Source organism: Alternaria ventricosa (genome assembly GCF_023758065.1).
Source record: "Alternaria ventricosa strain BMP 2768 chromosome Unknown scaffold_29, whole genome shotgun sequence".
Taxonomy (NCBI): Eukaryota; Fungi; Ascomycota; class Dothideomycetes; order Pleosporales; family Pleosporaceae; genus Alternaria; species Alternaria ventricosa.
In genome coordinates, this window is record NW_026055709.1 from 147,719 (window position 1) to 166,480 (window position 18,762).

Genomic DNA, 18,762 nt, shown 5'->3' on the forward strand with positions numbered 1-18,762 from the left:
CTAGTATATCTAAGTAAATAGAGATAAGTAACTTAAGTAAACTTTATAATCTTACCTAAAGTCTAGATCTATAGTAGTAAAGTAGAGTAAGAAAGAAGCTTATTATAGTAAAGTATTAATACAGAGTAGAGTAATAAAACGTAGTTAGTAACTCTATATAGTAATCTTATTATAGGTATATTTTCTAAATACCTTATACTTACTATATATAACTATAGAATTTAATAAAACTCTCTCTCTAACGTTTACTATAGATATAGTGCTTTAATAATAATAATAATATACTTATAGAAGGCAACAGTAATAGAGGCTTCTCTAGTAGACTTAGAGATAGACTTAGAGGTAGTAATAAGTAAGCTATAAAGCTATTAGGCTGTAGAATTATTAAAATATTCTTAATTCTAGAATTTAACGTAGAAATAAGCTTTCTAGAGTATAGATACTAATAGTAATAATAGAAAGAGTAGAAGGTAGAGTAGAAGTTAGAGCGCAGTATAATATAGCCTTTCTCTTAGCTATAGAGCTAGGTAAGCAGAGGCGCTGTAAGAAAGAAGCTTATTAGAAGAGATACTCTAACTATATAGAGTTTATACTACTTTCTAAAATATAGAAATATTATCTAATATCTAATTTAGTTATAATAGTAGCTTATTACAGCCTAGTAGAATTATTAGCCTACTTAATTTCTCTAGAGAGATTAGATTATAGGCTATAAATACCTAATTATAAAAGAGTAAGCTAAGAAGAAAGATATATAAACTAAAGAGAAGCGTCTTATTATATATAATTTTAGAGAAAGAGAAGATATTTCTTAGAAAAAAGTTAGTAAGCGTATAAGTTCTAGTATAAAATAATTATATATAAGTTTTTAATACTAAAAAACTTCTTTATAAATTTAAAAGTAAACTCTAGTAGTACTTAATAAGAGCTACTCTTAGAATTCTATAGTAGTATAACTTATATATACTAGTAGTAGAGACTAAAAAAAGTCTAGAGCTAATTTACTATAAATCTACCTAGTTATAGATAGAGCTAGGCTTATATTCTATAGCGTCTATAAAGATATTTTTTTTTAGTTATTACTAGATTTGTTTATAGTACTTATACTAGATTCTTAATATATATATAGGCCTTATCTTAACTAATCTTCTTTAAATTATACTTTTTTACTAGCTTTCTTAGTATCTATTAATTATATTAGATATAAATACTTATATAATACTAAATTTAGAAAAGTAGCTTTTTATACTTTATATATACTTTAGTTTATTTTTCTATCTAGTTTTACACTAGTTACTCTTTTATACACTAGGTAGAAAACCTTCTAATATATCTCTAAAAAACTAGTAAACTTAGTCTTTTAATATTTTTTATCTTTCTTTCTCTTAGAGTAAATAAGTAGCTACTTAAAGAACGCGTATAGAGTAGTAATAGATATAGTTACGTAATTATAATTTTAATCTTAGTCTAGGTACGTCTAGTATCTATACTAGAGTAAGTTTATACTTTTTAGTGTAAGCTTTAAAAAGAATAAAAAATATACTAATTCTACTAATCTTCTATATAATTAAGTAAGTAAGTACTACTATTCTTATAGTTCTCTTTTAAATACTTTTATTTATTAAAATTCTTTAGTTATTAAAAGTAGTACGTAGGTAGATAATTCTTTTTAGGTAAAAGCTATATCTTATTCTTATTACTATCTTAAATAATCTAATAGTAATTTAGCTACTAATTTTAGTAGTTTATAACACTATTTTTAGATACTAACTTACTATAAAATCTCTCTAATTGTGTAGACTATAGCCTAAGTAAAAGCGTCTCTAGCTTTTTTACCTTAGCTAGCGTAGGCGTTAAATAAGTCTAAGAGCTAATTTAGTTTTCTATTAGAAATACTATAGTATATCTATAACTTAACTTACTCTTCTAAACACTATAAGTAAATACTAACCTAACCTAAGGTTATTCTACTAGTAGAGTATTAAAGGCTTCTTTCTTACTATCTAGAGTAATATTAATAGAGACTTTATTCTTCTTTTCTTATTTCTCTTTTATAGCTTATATTATTATTTAAACTTTAATTCTTATTATATTATTCTATTCTCTCTTTATACCTTACCTTAGATATATAGCTTTAGTTATATACTCTACTTCTACTTACTCTACCTTTTCTATGTCTCTATAAATACTACGTAATATATAATAACATTTACTAGTTAAGAGTTTCTTCTATAATAGTAATTATACTAGATCTAATATATAATAGTATAGAGCTAGACACTAATTAGATAGACGTTAATAAATTTACTAATATTAATAATAAGAGTAATCTTTCTTTTATACGCTTCTTTTAGTTCTATCTACTACTTAGGTATAGAGAAAAATTAAATAGTATTATAATACTAAGAAGTAGCTTAAACTATTAATATATATTATATAATAAAATAAAAAGCCTTAGAATTATTTAAGAAGCTTTACCTTATAGTTTTATATAGAGTAAGTTCTCTATAAAGATTTTTATTTCTTTAAAAGGCTGTTATTATAATGTTACAGAGTTGTAAACTTTAAGTAAGTGTTCAATTTTTCCCTGCACCCAGGTGCCGCCCGTTGTGCCTTTCTTCCTGTCCCGCATCCTACACCCACAGACTCGTGTGGCGCCAGCCACCAACCCAAGAACAGGTTTGATGACGTAGAATCTGACCAATCAGCGCCCCGCACCAACGTGCCACAGTGATATATCCTGCCCAGCACGACACAGCAAGATTATTCGTTTTCCTCATCTCTGGAACACCACATATTTGTTGTACGGAATTTTTTAAGTCTTAAGCTTTTACGACGTATACCCAAGACCGATACTGTGGGCTAAGTCAAGCTCCTAAGATCAATACTGCCATCTACACGATGGTGCCCTCAATTCCCGCAATACTGCAAACCCCTTGGCCTGAAAGACCGTCGACGAGGATTGTACAGCGTGATGAAGAGTCTCTTCGGCATGAAGCGGGGGAGACGGAGAATCGACGTGCGTTGGAGGAGTATCGGAGCCAGAAGAGCGCGCTGCAGGAGGAGAAACTGTATGTTCTCTCTACCGGCGCTTCCTTATTCTCTACCTGATCTCGGGTGTCTATTATGTGTCTATGAAAGGGGTTCCTCCGATCTGATGTTGTGTACAGTGCCGTATGTCCTCGCCTCACGCTTCGACTCTCGGATGCCAGCACTCTGTCTCTCAGGGATGGAACCTTGGATTTCACGGCGACGCTATGCTACACAATGACTCCTGAATTTGTACCTAGCCAGCCAATCGTTCTACACCTGCTTGGTCCTAAAGCTGGAGGCCCACTATCCGAGAACGCAGTGTACTGGGGCCAGTACCAGATCTTTGCTTCGCCTGAGAACCTCCCTGAACATCGCCTTCCCTTTGAATGGCGCAATGTGAGTTTACGGCGGCCAAGAGATGCAAACGGGCGGTTTATCGATTCGAGCGATAGCCATTACGCAGCGGCGCAGACTTATGTTGTCAGCGAGGCTGAGGGATGGATTGAGCTGTTTCCCGGACAAGAAGTCAGCCGGCGCGTGACGTTACAGCTTGATCAGGCTGTTGCTTGGCAACGAGGGGTCAGCTCTGGGCGGGATTATTGGTTGCGTTGGGCGCCAAGTGGAACGGTTGGTAATCCGAAGACGTTGTGGAGCTGGAAGTATGGCGGGTTGAAGGTACGTCACCGAGTTATTGTTAGGGTTGGCCATCCAATGTCGGGCAGTTGCTGACTGTTTCCACCGCGCAGGATTGGGAAGGGATCATCCTCAACAAGAAGGAGGATTCAAAATGCTGGATACCGATTCCTATCCAGTCAGAGGAAAGCGGGCTGAAGTTCAAAGTCGTTGATGGGGCCGAGTAAGATGCAGCTGACAATCATGAAACGACTTGGTTCGCTGGAGCACCCAAAATAAACGCTCAGCAGCGAATCCTTAGGAGAATCATATTCGGCCCCATTTTTTGTATTTGGCCCCCTGATTTTCCTAGTCGACCCCTCTAGGCAGAAGTATGCGTGGAAGTTTTCGAGCCTCGACTTCAGGACTACGCATACGGATCGGCGCGATGCGCAGACTTGGCGGAGAATGATGGCGAAGAAGCGTATGACAACGCAGATAGCTGGATGCTCATCGCCCTTGGAACGTACTGGGCGGACAAGTGCGGCCGCGATATTCCTTTGAGTGAGGAATAGGAGGATTGGATGTGCGCTGGCTCTTTCTATTATCAATGGGCGAGGGGATCGTTGGCCATAGCCATCAATCCCTCGAGAAACCCTGAATATAGGTTGTTTTTGTAGAACAAGAAGAGATGTGATTGTTCTATAGAAGAGGGAGGAAGCCCTGTATAAATACTACTAGGGCGACGCTAGTGCTAGCGTGGGTGAATCACGTGATAGAATCCTAACCAACAGTTTTCGAAATATTGTGCGGTTTTTGAGCCAATCAAGGAAAATGGCGCTAGATCTAGTTTGTTAGCAAATCGTAGTACAAACAGTATCCTACTACATTTGGCATCGCCAGAACGCTCTAAAGAATGCAGCGTGTGCAGGCGTTATCTAAGAATCTCTTAGCGTATCGTTTTTTCTTTAAATATAGTAACGCTGTCTAGATGCAAATGCGTGCTTAGCTTTTAATATTTTATTGTAGAGATATAGGTAATTAACAAGTCTGTAAGAGAGATGTAGTTAGAACGAGGTGCAGCGGCAGGGTCCGCGGGAAGGGCTAGCGCGGTTTTAGTGCGGGGCAATCGCCGATATGTGCACGAAACCATGCGCTAATCTCTCTACACGCCTCGCTTCCTTATCCCTCACGCTGTAAACGCTACGCCTGTCTTCTTTGGGCGATGACTGTGCCTCTTCCTTTGTTCTGGTTATTGTTGTGCGACAATAGGCACCCATCGCGATGACGTGCGACGTCCGTGCGCGAAATCGCATGTTCACCGTGTCCCCAGCACTGAGGTTCGTTTGCGCTGCATCTTTTTACTTGGTCGTTCCAAATCGTGACGAAGATGCTCAGCGCACATCGTCTCGTTCACTCTCGTCGCCATGGAGTCTAAACCACCTCTACCTGTTTCAGCGGACTCGTATGTCTCGACTCATAGCACTGCACTTGAGAGAGCTAGTTCACAGGCTTTGGTCGGCGATGAGAACCCGCTCAACTGGTCGGCACTGCGCAAATGGCCCTTGTCCATTATCGTGATCCTGATGTCCGCAACGATGGGCTACTACTCCGGTGTGCATGCTGCCTCGATCCAGGCAGTCGCAGATTTCTACGGATGTTCGGTACTCGCGTCCACGTCTGCGGTGTCGTTCTTTCTCCTCGGATTTGCTATTGGTCCTCTCTTCTTCGCACCGTTGTCTGAAATGCTGGGAAGAAACCCGATTCTCAGAGTCGCGTTTGGACTCTTCGTCATATCCAATATCGGAGACGCGTTAGCGCCTAACATCGAGACACTGTTGTTCTTCCGCTTCTTGGGAGGCCTTTTGGGAGCGCCGACAGGTACGAGAACGAATAGAGAGAGATGGCACCCATACTGTGCTAATATCCTGCAGTTACCAACACGGCAGGCTCCCTCACTGACATGTGGGCTCCACATGAGCGAGCTGTCCCACTCGCTCTTTTTACCGCAGCAAGTTTCTTAGGTTTTGTCATCGGCCCCATCTGTGGCGGACCTATTACGCAGTACGCTTCGTGGCAATGGTGAGCAACTCCCTCTCCTACGAAACTTCTCAACAATGTCTAACAATACCGTAAGGGGCTATTGGACTTCCATGATCCTCGGCGGCATAACCTACATCTGCGCCCTCCTCTTCCTCCCAGAAACGTACGCCCCACAACTGGTCCGCGCGAAGCAAATCAAAGCTGGTGGCAACCTCTCCAATGTTGACTGGAAGAAACGCGCGCGCGATAACCTGGTTCGTCCATGGGTTATGCTCTTCACCGAGCCCATCGTGTGGGCCTTGTCAACGTACATGGCATTCCTATACGGAATCATGTGTCTCGTACTCGTCGCCTATCCCATCGTCTATAAGGAATACAGAGGCTGGTCAACTGCCAAGATGAGCGTTGGATACACAGGCCTGGCAATGGGAATGGCTCTTCCAACAATCCTATCACCTCTGCTAAATCGCGCCCATACACATTTTGTGCGCAAACTAGGTCCGCAGCCTGAAGCACGCTTCCCACTGCAGATAGCTTTCACATGGCTAACACCTATTGGGCTCTTCTGGTTCGCATGGACGGCAACAGCGTCTGTACCGGCTGTCGTGCCCATTCTGGCTGGGGTTCCGCTGGGTATCGGTCTTCTGACGGCTTTTCTGGATATTGCTGCGTATCTTACCGATTGCTATGGTATATACGGGGCAAGTGCCCTTGCTGCAAATGGACTTCTGTGCCGACTCTTTGGTGCAGCATTTCCGCTCTTCTCGAAACGGTTGTATGAGAGCTTGGGTGTACCGTGGGGAACTAGTCTGTTGGCTTTCGTCGCCACGGCTATGGCGCCTATCCCGTGGATCTTCTATCGCTATGGGCCGACGATCAGAAAGAAGAGCGCATACCATCAAGCCGCCATGGGTCGTACATAGAATGCGATATGCGTTTCTTTGTGTGTTACATAGATTGAACGATGCGAATAGTCTGAGAATTGACGGACGCGACGAACAGTGATCGGTGTTGGTACATATATCTAATGTGATCCGTGCTCAAACGCGTTAATAGCTTCCAACGCGCTGCGCCCAGGCAGCTCCCCTTGCCACGACAATTGCTTCCTCAACCCAATACGCGCCCTACGCCCATCACCAAAGACATCACTTTGCTTGTCTTGGGGAAGAGATACTTCCACCGTGAAGTATCAACGTGCGCAATGTGTGGGCCTCGCTCGAGCCAGCACCGCACGACTTCAACGCGCACCCAACCTGGCTGGACGAGCTGATGCGCCTAGGTCGAGCCTGTGACGTCCAACCTCGTACCAGCCATCCCCTACAAGCTCTCTAGCTACGCTCGTCAACAAACGCATTAGCACGCAACGGCACCAACAACAAAGACGACTTCTTCGTTTCGAGCGTTTCCCTGCCATTGCCAGTGGTATCGCACCTCTTTCGAGCCTGTATCCCCGAGACCGCCGATAATACCTAGGTGGATAGACTGTCGTCCACAGAACCTATATCGCTTGCGCATCAATTTTGGTGGAGCAATATGCACGAGGGCATTCGTCATACTCGAAGGCAGGGCAGAGACACGGTACATCAGGCGTGATCAGACTGTGGGCAATGGTGACAGCCCTGGGGCCATGTCTGCACACACAACAATTGAATATGGCGGTACTTTACGTATTCCAACCAACTGATGTGCGGATGCTATGGTGCTGTCTAGGATCTAGTCTGGCTTTTGCATCTTCTACCACGGCTGTACGTTGTGGTTAGTTTTGCACCTGCCGCTGTCACCCACACGTGGAAGCAGCGGCCCACGTGCTGCCGTGGACCCTGATTTTCACGCCGTTACCGTTAACCCCGCAAACTCCTCCTCTCACGACATCTAAGACACGTAGTTCAAGTTCTAGATGCATGCTATCAGTACGCATTCTTTTTTTACTGCCAATAGTGGCCTGATTCGACGGGTAAATTAATGTAGTTTGCACGTACTACTACTGAAGCAGCGGGTCTGGGGGCCTAGGCTCCTCTTGAACGAATGGCACAAGCGCCAGGCGCGCATGAGGCTCCTGATGTTCATTTACACCTACCTAACTCTGCTAGTATACTGTAGTGCTTATCTGCTGTTCGGTCAGGGCGCAATGCTTAACCATATTATGGAGTGGTCGTATAGCCATGCGCGGCTTCACGCTTCCCATCTCTCAACATCCACCGTCTTTGCTCTAACAATGCCAGGCAGAGATCACACCGCCGAGGCCGAGACCTTCGACTTCATTCTGGTAGGAGCAGGATCAGCAGCATGCTTGATCGCGTCACGTCTCTCGCAGCGGCTACCCGATCGCCGAATCCTCGTTCTGGAAGCCGGGGAACATGTTCGCGACGACGCCATAGTCCAAACGCCCGGTCTATCGGCAAAACTGATGTCATCTGAGTACGACTGGCAATACATTTCCGTGCCGGAGCCAGGTCTGAACAACAGGAGAGTGAAGCATCCGAGAGGGAAGTTGGTGGGGGGAACCAGTGCGATCAATAGTCATAGTGTGGTGTTCCCTAATCACGAATGGCAAGACCGTATCGCGAATGAGCTCTTATCAGATCCGGGGAAAGAAGAGTGGAGTGCAAAGAGCATGGGAGATTGCTACAGCCGATGGCAGGCAGAACACCCCGAACCCAAACTTGACGATGGTATAAAGACATCATACCCGCGTACCATGGACTATCTCCAATCTCGCTGGACGGAAGCCTTTGAGGAGCTAGGTCATCCGACGGGCACTACAGGATTTGCCGAGAGCAATGCTGGCGCAGTCACTGTCACCAATGCGATCGACTCATCAAAAGGCGAGCGAAGCCACGCAGGCCAAGCATTCCTAGAGCCCGCCTTGAAACGGGGCAATGTGACAATAAGAACCGGCATAAAGGTCGACAAGATTGCTTTTGACGAGGCGTTGACCGCCGAAGGGAAGCTTAATGCCACGGGCGTTCACTTCACACACGAAGGCGAGGAGTATCTGATCGATGGTCGAGAGATTATCCTCTGCGCAGGCGTATTCGAGTCTCCCGCGCTATTGGAACGATCAGGTATTGGATCCAAAGACGTCCTCGCGGCCGCGAATGTCCCACTCTTATACGAGCTGCCAGGCGTCGGCGAGAACTTGCAGGATCATCTGAACTGCGGTCTGTCCATCGAAGCTGGAGACGACACTCCAACTCGTGACGACGGACTACGAGACCCTATGGTGCAAAGGGCGGCATTAGAAGAGTACGGGAAAAGTCGCACGGGTCGACTGGCTGAAGGAGGAGCGTACAGTTTCGCTTTCACGCCACTGCAGTTACTAGAAACTCACTCAGAGACGGAGGAACTGGTTGCAATGGTCAAGCATTCGGTGGAAGCAGAGAGCAACCCCAGCCTCAAAGCCCAGTACTCCGTCATCCAAAAGGCCGTCGAGAGCCCTAGCGAAGCAACAGCCACGACCTTCATGCTGCGTTCACAGCGTCACAGAGACCTCGAATCGATGCCTCCAAACACGCCATCTGTGGTCGATGGCAACTACATCACCATTGTTGCCATGTTGGCGCATCCATTCTCGCGCGGAAACTGTCATATCTCCTCCGATCCTTCGCTCAAGCCAGAGATCAAGTTTAACTACCTATCGCATCCTCTTGACGTGGAGATCTTCGCTCGCCACCTCCGTCTCATTGAGAGGCTCTTCCAAAAGCCTGTCTTTACTGCTATGGCAAAACCAAATGGAAGACGATTGCCTCGAAGCTTTCCCCACCCAGTGACGTCGCTTGAAGATGCGAAAGGGATCCTTCCTATCAATTCGGCAACGAACTACCATCCTTCTAGCACTTGCTCGATGATGAGAGAGGACCTAGGGGGCGTTGTTGACGAACGACTGAGAGTATACGGAACGAAGAATGTGAGGGTTTGCGACGCTAGTGTTTTGCCGATTATACCACGAGGGAACATCTTGACCGCTGTCTATGCTTTCGCGGAGAAGGCGGTTGAGATTATCTGTGCGGAAGCGAAATCGGGCTTTATCAAACCCTAAAGACGATCGATCCTGAGTCGAACATCGGGTCTCTTGACGAGTGTAGTTTGAAAGCTCATTGTAAGACATGAGTAAATGCATTTTCGGTCACGTATCAGCTATTCTTATCCTAGGCCCTCTTCTTGATGATATCCGCCGCCTTCTCCGCAATCGCGTACATAGTGGCCTGTAGATGCGTCGCAGGAATCATCGGAATGATACTTGCGTCCACAACACTCAATCCCTTGACTCCATACACCAGCAATTCATCACTTACACAACCACCAAGCTCTTCAGGCATCATACTGCACCCACCACTGGGATGCGCGAATGTGGGTTGTAGTGAGCCCGAGGCAACACCGCCCTGGATGATCTCCTCATCGGTTTGGTACTGAGGGCCAGGAGCTGTCTCCACAGGGTTATATTGCGCAAGTTCCTTGGACGCCCAGTGTGCGCGGTTGTATCGTGTAAGGGCTACCATAACATCCGCATCAACAGGGTTCTGGAACGTGTTCCATTGGACAATCGGATAGGCGGCAGGATGTGTATTGTTGAGTGTGATAGTGCCTCGTGAGAAGGGCTTGTTGTTCGCGATACCAGAGAAACCCCATGGCTGGATGACAAGTTCGCCTACAGCGGCGTCAGTGCCGGAGAACTGCTTCGCAAGGATGTCGCGCTGCTTCTTGAAACCGGCGAGAAGCTTCTTGTCCTTTGCGTAGCGTCCCGGGAGGAAGTTGGAAGCTACTTGAGATCGTATCTTGGCAACAGTCTTCTTGAACGAGGAATCGAAGTGTTGTAGTGCAATGAAGACGAGACCGTTGGCTTTGCCAACAGAGTATGGGCCGGTGCGCGACTTCAAGTACTGATCGTAAGCTGTTTGGTTGAAGGATGAATCTGTGCCGAGGGCGTTCATGTTCTCTGGATTCAGGTTTTGAAGGTCAAAGTTCATGTAGTTGGCGATGTGGTCTTGGAAATTTGAACCCACGGCTGGGAGATCCTAGGAAATGTCAGCACAGGTCTCAGGATCATCACCACCATCCTTACACCTCATACAAGGAGAATTCTGAACAGATCTGCAGCCTACATCAACATGGAAACCTGCAAAGTAGGTGTCCTAACGTCGATGTAGGCTCCAGCCCTGTTCAAATTTTTCGAGGTTGACGTGCTTACCTTCTTAACGGTGACACCGGCAGCTTTCAGAACGTCCTTTGGGCCAATGCCAGAGTACATGAGCAAGTGTGGTGTAAACACGCCACCAGCAGCAAGAATGACTTCTTTTGCGGCAGTGGCTTCGACTTGCTTGTTGGTGTCTTTTGGAGTATACTTGACGCCCGTGGCGGTTAAGGCGCCTACTCTGTTCTTTGAGAACATAATCTCATCGACATGAGCGTTTGTTAAAAGTTTCAGGTTCTTCCTCGACACAATGGGATCGTAGTACGCAGTGCGCGATGTACTACGCATATCAGTCGCCTTGTTGATTGAGTTCGGTGACCAGTAGTGACCGACAGGCTCTGCAAAGCCCTCCTGTGGGTGCGGAATGTCGACATCATCCCAGGAGTGATAGATAGTCTTCATATCGGGGAATTGGTAGTCCGGTATCGACACCTTCAGCGGGCCATTTCCGTAAGCCTTGGCATCATAGGTGATACCAAAAGCCTTGGTTGTCTTCTTCGAAGGCGCATCGAAGTCGTTGCTCTTCATGAAGTATGGTTTCAGCCCCTTCCAATCCCATCCTTTGTTTCCGAGCTGGCCCCACGCGTCATAGTCTGCATCAGCACCTCTGTCAAACTGCATTCCGTTCACATAGGACCCGCCGCCGACGACGTTGCCGACTGTTACTAGGAAAGTTTGGTTGCCAAGATTGGGAACGGGTGCGCTGTAGATGTCGTACATAGCAGCAAGGTTGAGGCCGCCCGAGTTGCCGGGAATGCTGGATAGGGTGCCATTGTCGAGAGCGCCGTTTTCGATAACCAGGACCGCCTCTGTAAACAATTGTCAGCTCATTGCTCGAAGCACCTCTTCACCTTTCGGTACTCACTCTTGGGATCTTCGCTTAGTCTGTTCGCAACGACCAAGCCCGTGGTGCCTCCTCCAACAATGACATAGTCGTATGTGGTTTGGGCTGATGCCACTGCTAACACCGCAGCGCCAAAGAACGAAGGAGCGATGAATGAAAGCATGTCTGACTACGTATGAGGTAAACGAGAATTACCACAAAGATGAATTTGCTTGCTGACCCGTACGGATCACGGCTGGCTGCGAAGCTGAAGGATTGACGGCGTGCGGAAGAAACCATGAAGCCTTCCTGGGAACGATTTATAGGCCCTCATCGCAACGCTGCCAAGAGATCGTCATGCGTGGTACGGTCTGTACATGTAGACCCCTGGCTTCCATCGATATTCGGACGCATGTGCATCTGCCGGTCTTACTGTGGGTTCTCATGGATGGCTAAGGACCTGCGCCTTCGAGCGATGGATCGTGGCAAAAGGCCGGGTCAACACATGGCGGCCCCAGGGGTGTCAAACATCGGAGGGAATACGCCGGAAAAAAAACTTGACATGTAATCGAAAAGGCGGCGCATTGCTAGTCATGAAGATCAATGCCATGAGAACGGGACGTAGTGCCAACCCCGTGGAAATAACCTTGGAAAGGGTACGCGGGGTGCCTGTCAGGCCCGTTCCCACGCGCGACCGGCAACGGAAGCTACGAAACGGTCCGCCTCGTGGAGTCGCGATGTTGCGACTATGTGCTCAATCAATAGTAAGAGCTATATGTATCGTATTCTCTTCCACAAGAGCCTTCCTTCGCAGCTGCATCGCCAGAATGCTGCGTGTTCTCCACGTGCCAGTCAGGGACACGGGGAGTTCTCTGCACGCTCAATCGGGTATAGCGCATCTGACATCCCACCCCTGCGGAGCCAAATGCCGTCCCAGAACTCCAACCGAGCCGCCTCGCCAGGAGCGGGACGCAGACCCGCGTCGATACCCTATGGCACTGCCTGCCTGACATACTCACGTCCATAAGTTCCTGTACCATTGAGAGAAATGCATGTCGCTTTCAGGTGTTCATGTCACACTCAGAACGCAATTAGTTCATACAAAGTGTGCGCAACCCAAAAGCGATATCTTGCTAAACCTCATAGTGTTTACGCCAATGTTCTGGAGCCCAAAATCTTGCGGCCCTCAAGATTCAGATAAGATACACTACCCGGTCATTTGCCTCAGCGGTTAGCCACTTGGACAGCTCGACCCGTGCCACGCCGATCCGCTCAGACAAACCCCGCACATCTGTCTTAATGATTAAGCAGTTCACATAGAGTGGGTCTGGAGTAATCATGAGCTCGAATTCTTGCGTAAGACCCACCAGCTCAATCTTGCCTGCCTCGTCGTCATTGTGAACTAAGTGTGGCCGAATGTCGGAATGTTCCAAGTCATCGCGACATAATAATGCTCCTTCCAGTTCTGAAAACTCCGCGACAGAAGCCTCCATTATGAGGAGCTTATCCAGATCATTCGCCGACAGCTGCAGTGTCTCAAAGTCCGCTGCCTCCCTCTTTAGATCATTGTTTGGTGACAGAATGCTGATCTTGCACAAGTCCTTAATTTCCACATGCTTTCTGCTGGAAAAGAACTCTTGGGAACTTTTATCTTGAGCGTGCGGTCGCCGCCAGCCTAGCCAGGACCAGCTAGGATAGCCGGGTCGTCGTTCCAGTCCTTTAGTCTCAAAGTCAAGACCGTCCAGTATACGGTCTGTAGGTGTGGCCCAGAAGAATTGGGTGCCTTTCTGTTCGAGCCACGCTATAACGCCCGTACACGCTTTGAGAGTATCGGAATCGTACGTAAGCTCAAGTCTGCAGAAGCATTCCACAAAGCACAGGAAGTCAAACTCATCCCTGCTCGCTGGCAAAGACATCCGAGTCAAAGTTATTGCTTGTTTGAGAATCCGCCCACTATAGTCGCAGTCGATGCTCTCGTCAATCCACCCATCTTTACATTGAAAGACCACTCGATTTTCCAAGAAGAACAGACATCGCCTTGAGAATATTTGTTCCTGGAACGTCCAGCCACGCTGAGTCCAGCGTGCGTTCTTCAGCTCAGCTCCCAGTGGTGGCAAAGCTTCCATGAGAGCTATGTTTCCGATGGACACGCGGTGTTGCGACATAGGGCGTGCTATCGACACCCCGCTAAGGCCTGTCCACGATGAATCGGCACAAGCTGCTACAATTGTCATGACAGCTGTATCATAAATCTCCGTCATCTTGTCCAGATGTCGTGGAAGATCTGGCGCGTCCTGAATCAGACAAAGAGCGTCGACCCAGAGATATCGAATGCCGCATCCGATACAAACTTCCATGGCGTCTCTGATCGTTGCTGGTACCTCATCCCACCGTCGCCTCAATGCATTGCGCTTTGACATGGCTTCCACTTCCGTTTGGTGCAACTTCAGTTGTGTAAGGTGAGATGGGCCCCAGACATAGCTTAGGGCAGCGTATTTCGTTGGCAACTGCTTTGATTTCAGGCACATTGCTTTCACATCGATCAGTCGTAGCGTGTCCAAAGTTCTTGTTGTGAAGCGACTCTTCGCGCAATCGAAATGGGAGTCATGCGGGTCCTCCAAACATTTTCTCACCCACAATGATAACCCTTTGATGTTACAGTATGGCGTCAAACGCTCTGGCAACACAGTGATCCATTCGCGACCAGCAGCCGCTTCGATGTAATCAGGCCATGTGTTGGAGTATGATGCTTGGGAGGCTTGTCGATCGATAACCCTTAGAAACACAGCCCCGTGACTATCGCTCAATGCAACCTTGTTGAATTGTACAACCAGATCTTTTTCTGAGGCTGATATGTCGTCTTCCTTTATCTGGCCTCGAATAACGAGTAGAGACACGAAGAAACTACACATCGGGCAAGTCTTCGCAAGTCTGACGGTTTGCAGGGAGCGGACATCCCAGACCGGACGTCTTGAATGGTCTCTGATGACTCCACACGCGTAAGCAGGATATTGTTTGCCAAGAAACACGGTTGAGAAGTCCCATCGTGCGCAATCTGCGCATAAGTCTGCTGATTTCGATATCGTGCCCTTGTCCTCGGAGGTTAGTTGCAGAAGCTTGTCCAGCCATACCTTGATGGTGCGCATCTTCAATAGTCTTCGATAAAGAGCTACAATCCGAGATGCCTAGGTAGCAGATGAACAATGAGATGTTGGAACAATTACAGAGATGCCTGGGAGTGAACAAGAAGGCTGCGCCTACTCTTGAGTAAGACGAGGCTGTGTAGCCAGCCGAGTCTAACTGCCTCGGGCAAGAACGTTCCAGGCCTGCGAACCCAGCCTCATGGATTTCAGCCAGCATCGACAACTCTTCATACACAGGCAAAACATGCGCATTCCAACTCCACAAAGCCGGGCGAACGGGAACCATACGTTTATCCAGTTTCTCTCCCGTTTTTCGCGGGATCGCATTTCCTCCGCGAAACAACACCGATGACGTTCCCGTTGATTTCCCCGGGCCCGATTGGTGGAAATGCATCAACACGAACGTTACAAGCTACCCCAGACCATCTACTCTACCCCAGCGACCATCGGCCCCGAAAAGGAAATGATGGGGTAAAATTCCGATCAATTGTCATCTAGAAGGTAGACGATGTAGGGATGAAGGAGATCAGTTCATGGGTATATAAGTAATGAGCATCCTTCATCGAAACCGGCAGGCAAACCATCAGCAGCTCGAAATTTGCGATTCCATTCAATCTATCTCACAGCGGCAGAGCCAAATAGCATCAAGATGCATCTCCCAATAACCCTCACCTACCTCACCCTCCTCGCCACCGCATCCGCCCTTCCCTCTTCCAAGCCCAAACCCAAACCCAGCGCCCAAAAACCACCCTACTTCCTCCTCGCCGGCGACTCAACAACGGCCGTACAATCCGCAGGCGGCGGCGGCTGGGGCACCGGCTTCTTGACCACCACCCTCCAAAACGGGGCCTCAGGCACAAACTACGGCCACAACGGCGCAACAACCGTGTCCTTCCGGCAAGGCGGCGACTGGGCAACCGTGCTATCCTCCGCGAAGAACGTCTCAAGCAAATACACGCCTTATGTTACTATTCAGTTTGGACACAACGACCAAAAGCCCGATAAGAACATCAGCGCCGCGGATCTCACGACCAATCTGATTGCGTATGTGAAAGAAGCACGGGATGTAGGCGCAACACCCATCCTCGTTACATCCCTAAGCCGACGCAACTACGATGCCGACGGGAAGATCAAACTAAACCTCGCGGACGTGGTGGCTGCGACGAAAGAAGCGGCGAGTAAGAGCGGCGCTGATATCATCGATTTGAACGCAGCGAGTACAGCGTATTTGAATGCGATTGGCGCGGAGAAGGCGCATACGTATAATCTCAAGGCGGATGATAACACGCATTTGAATGCGGAGGGGAGTGTTGTGTTTGGGAATTTGGTGGCGATGTTGCTGGATGAGGGGGTGAAGAGTGTGAGGAAGTATGTTAGGCCTGTGCCGAGTGTGCAGGTGGCGCTGCAGAAGGGGGTTTATGTTTTCCCTGCTGTTTGAGAAGGGTGGAGGAGGCTGTTGCTGCTATCTTTTGTACAGCGTTGGAAAAGAATTTAGAGCTCTTGTTGTTGTTCAAATGAGTAGCGTCGCTTCTGTCTTGTGTGATTCTAGCTGAGCATGAGGGGAAACTGGCCGATTGGACTGGGAGTACGGAAGGAGTAGGAACTGAGAGTTAGCATAGAGAGGGCCTCCGCCACAGTACCCACCCGTTTACATGTTCCCTGACGTGTAAGTAATGGTTGAACCTTGGCCGTTTGATGTCGAATCGTGTCAGGCTCTTTTTATACAGGTATAATGATACATACCACACTTCCATCCCATACATACACTCCAAACCCTTACTTCCCACCCCCCGTCAAACTCTCCTTAACATCCTTAACAACCGCCCCAACATCCACCGTCTTCCCATCCACGCCCGCCCTCTCCTGAACCCCTTGTTCAACAACGCCACCCTCTCTATCCACAAACCGCGGCCTATCCTTCCACCCATTCGCATGCATATACCCCGCCGTCACAAACCCGACAAACATGCCACCATAATGACTAGCATGATCCGCGGTCGACGTCCCCTTCTTGAACGATTGGAAAATTTCAAGCACGATGAAAGCACCCAACAGCATCTTAGGCCAAAACGCCACCTCCTGCTCTTTTACAAAAGGGATTTTAAGTTTCTCTTGATCGGTGAGGAGGCAGTAGAGGACGGAGATGCCCCAGATAGCTGCGGAAGCACCGACGGAATGAGCAGTGATGTTTCCGCGGCCGAGATTAGCCCAGTAGAGGGAGAACAACGTGCCCACGGCGCCAGCGGAAATGTATGTACCCATGAAGGTGCCGCGGCCAACCAGATCGCAGCATGCGGGGCCGACGAGACAGAGCATCATCATGTTGGCAAGGAGATGCTCGTACTGGACGTGGCTGAAGACGTTGAGGACGCTTTGGACGGCGCGCGGGTAGCCGGGGACGTGCATGAAGTAGCGGGTTAGAATGGGCCAGAGGGGCATCACGCGCCATGCTACTGCTATACCGACGTTTATGGCCAGCAGCGCGCCGATGGTGGCGGTTGTGGGGCTGAGGTCGGGGAGGAGGCGGTAGGAGGGCGAGGGAGGGAGGTAGTAGTGGGCGAAACCGTAGCAGATTAGGACTGTGAGGAAGACGAAGGCGGACATGGGGTAGAGGCGTTGCGCCTGTGATGGTGTTAGTGATCGTGTCGTTTTGAGAAGAGAGGGGAGATGGTGCTTACAAGCGTGGTTTGTGCGAGTAGCTCTTCTTCTGTCTTCGCTTCCGTTAATACAGCAGCCTTGCTGTATTTCTCCATTTCCTCTTTCCGTCGGCTGACTTGCTCGCGACCGAAGACATCGACGTAGGCTGTTTGACCGGGCTTCATGAGCTGCGTGCCAGTTGGTGTACGCACGTACTCTCCAGTCGCAAGTTTCTCCTCCATCTCCCTCTCCTGTTGCTCCTTCTCTTCTGCTTTCCGTGTAATCTCCTCTAATCGTTGTCTCCTCTTCTCCTCGATGTTGAGCTCAAACTGACTCTTGCCTGCATGCAGTATGCCAATCTTCCGATTGTCCTCTTCCTGTTGTATCCTCTCTGCCTCTTCCTTCTCCATTTGTTCTCGGAATGCGCGAGCGGGATCCTTGTATTTGGACTCGGTCTCTGGGTCGGCCAGCCACAGCTCGTAGGCTATGCGGTTTGCCTCTTTCTCTGCCCATTCCTCTGCCGCACGCGCCTCATCTATTGGGTACTTTTCTCGTAACCACTCCAGGCCTTTCAATGCCGTATCCCTGCTCACGTGTGTGTATTGTTTCCCCAGATTGTCTACGCCATAGTCGGCGAGCGAGCCTGCTGTCCTTCGGTGGTGTAATATCCGCAGAACATTATTACCATCGTGACCCGATAGCTTTCGCCCAAATATCCGATGTATCGTTGGTTCACTGACTGGCCCTTCGGGTAGAGGACCTATCCTGACCGTGCGCTTGCGTGATTGGGGAATGCTCGGGTTCTGCGGGGTGTCTATAACTCTTGCTCGATAGCGGGGTGTGGAGACGAAGGCACGACATTGCGGTCGCGAGGATCGATGTCGCTGTATGAGGGGCAATAACGGCGACCTCAGGGTTGGCTCTGATAACGGTTGTGCGGTACAGAGTCGCCGCGCGAGCGATGCGCATGTTGGTCGGAGGAGTGACATGGTGTGAGATGCGCCGGTCCACCTCAGTTGTCGCACTCAGAATTGGCGGTGGATAGCGGCTATCTTCGGATTGTCTTGTTGACAGCCGTAGTTCCTGGAGCCTGGCAATGCATGGTACGCACGTCGTGGGCTATGGTCTGCCAAATGCATGATGCGCATCGCCAAAATGTTCCGTCGGCATCTCGGAGATGCACAGACGCTCCCCGTTCATCACTTGCACATGGCACTCACAAGCCAACAGGTGGGGTAGAAACATGACGAGGATCTTGAAATTACATGTACCCATTTAAG

General features: G+C 48.3%; 5 protein-coding genes across 5 annotated transcripts; 3 read left to right on the top strand and 2 right to left on the bottom strand.

Moving 5' to 3' along the window:
* Positions 1-5,762: 5,762 nt before the first annotated feature.
* J4E93_010341 (uncharacterized protein) lies at positions 5,763-6,611 on the top strand (the record flags this gene model as incomplete). Its single annotated transcript, XM_049348224.1, has 1 exon — positions 5,763-6,611. The coding sequence occupies one exon, from the start codon at positions 5,763-5,765 to the stop codon at positions 6,609-6,611; it is 849 nt and encodes a 282-aa protein (XP_049194603.1).
* A 1,292-nt stretch (positions 6,612-7,903) lies between these two features.
* On the top strand, positions 7,904-9,727 carry J4E93_010342 (uncharacterized protein; the record flags this gene model as incomplete). Its single annotated transcript, XM_049348225.1, has 1 exon — positions 7,904-9,727. The coding sequence occupies one exon, from the start codon at positions 7,904-7,906 to the stop codon at positions 9,725-9,727; it is 1,824 nt and encodes a 607-aa protein (XP_049194604.1).
* Positions 9,728-9,836: 109 nt separating this feature from the next.
* Positions 9,837-11,886, bottom strand: J4E93_010343 (uncharacterized protein; the record flags this gene model as incomplete). The annotated part of the gene is made up of 3 exons (XM_049348226.1): positions 9,837-10,703; positions 10,877-11,688; positions 11,745-11,886. 3 exons carry the CDS (start codon positions 11,884-11,886, stop codon positions 9,837-9,839), a joined length of 1,821 nt encoding a protein of 606 aa, XP_049194605.1.
* A 3,608-nt stretch (positions 11,887-15,494) lies between these two features.
* Positions 15,495-16,283, top strand: J4E93_010344 (uncharacterized protein; the record flags this gene model as incomplete). Its single annotated transcript, XM_049348227.1, has 1 exon — positions 15,495-16,283. One exon carries the CDS (start codon positions 15,495-15,497, stop codon positions 16,281-16,283), a length of 789 nt encoding a protein of 262 aa, XP_049194606.1.
* Positions 16,284-16,621: 338 nt separating this feature from the next.
* On the bottom strand, positions 16,622-18,471 carry J4E93_010345 (uncharacterized protein; the record flags this gene model as incomplete). Its single annotated transcript, XM_049348228.1, has 2 exons — positions 16,622-17,467; positions 17,524-18,471. 2 exons carry the CDS (start codon positions 18,469-18,471, stop codon positions 16,622-16,624), a joined length of 1,794 nt encoding a protein of 597 aa, XP_049194607.1.
* Positions 18,472-18,762: the final 291 nt, after the last annotated feature.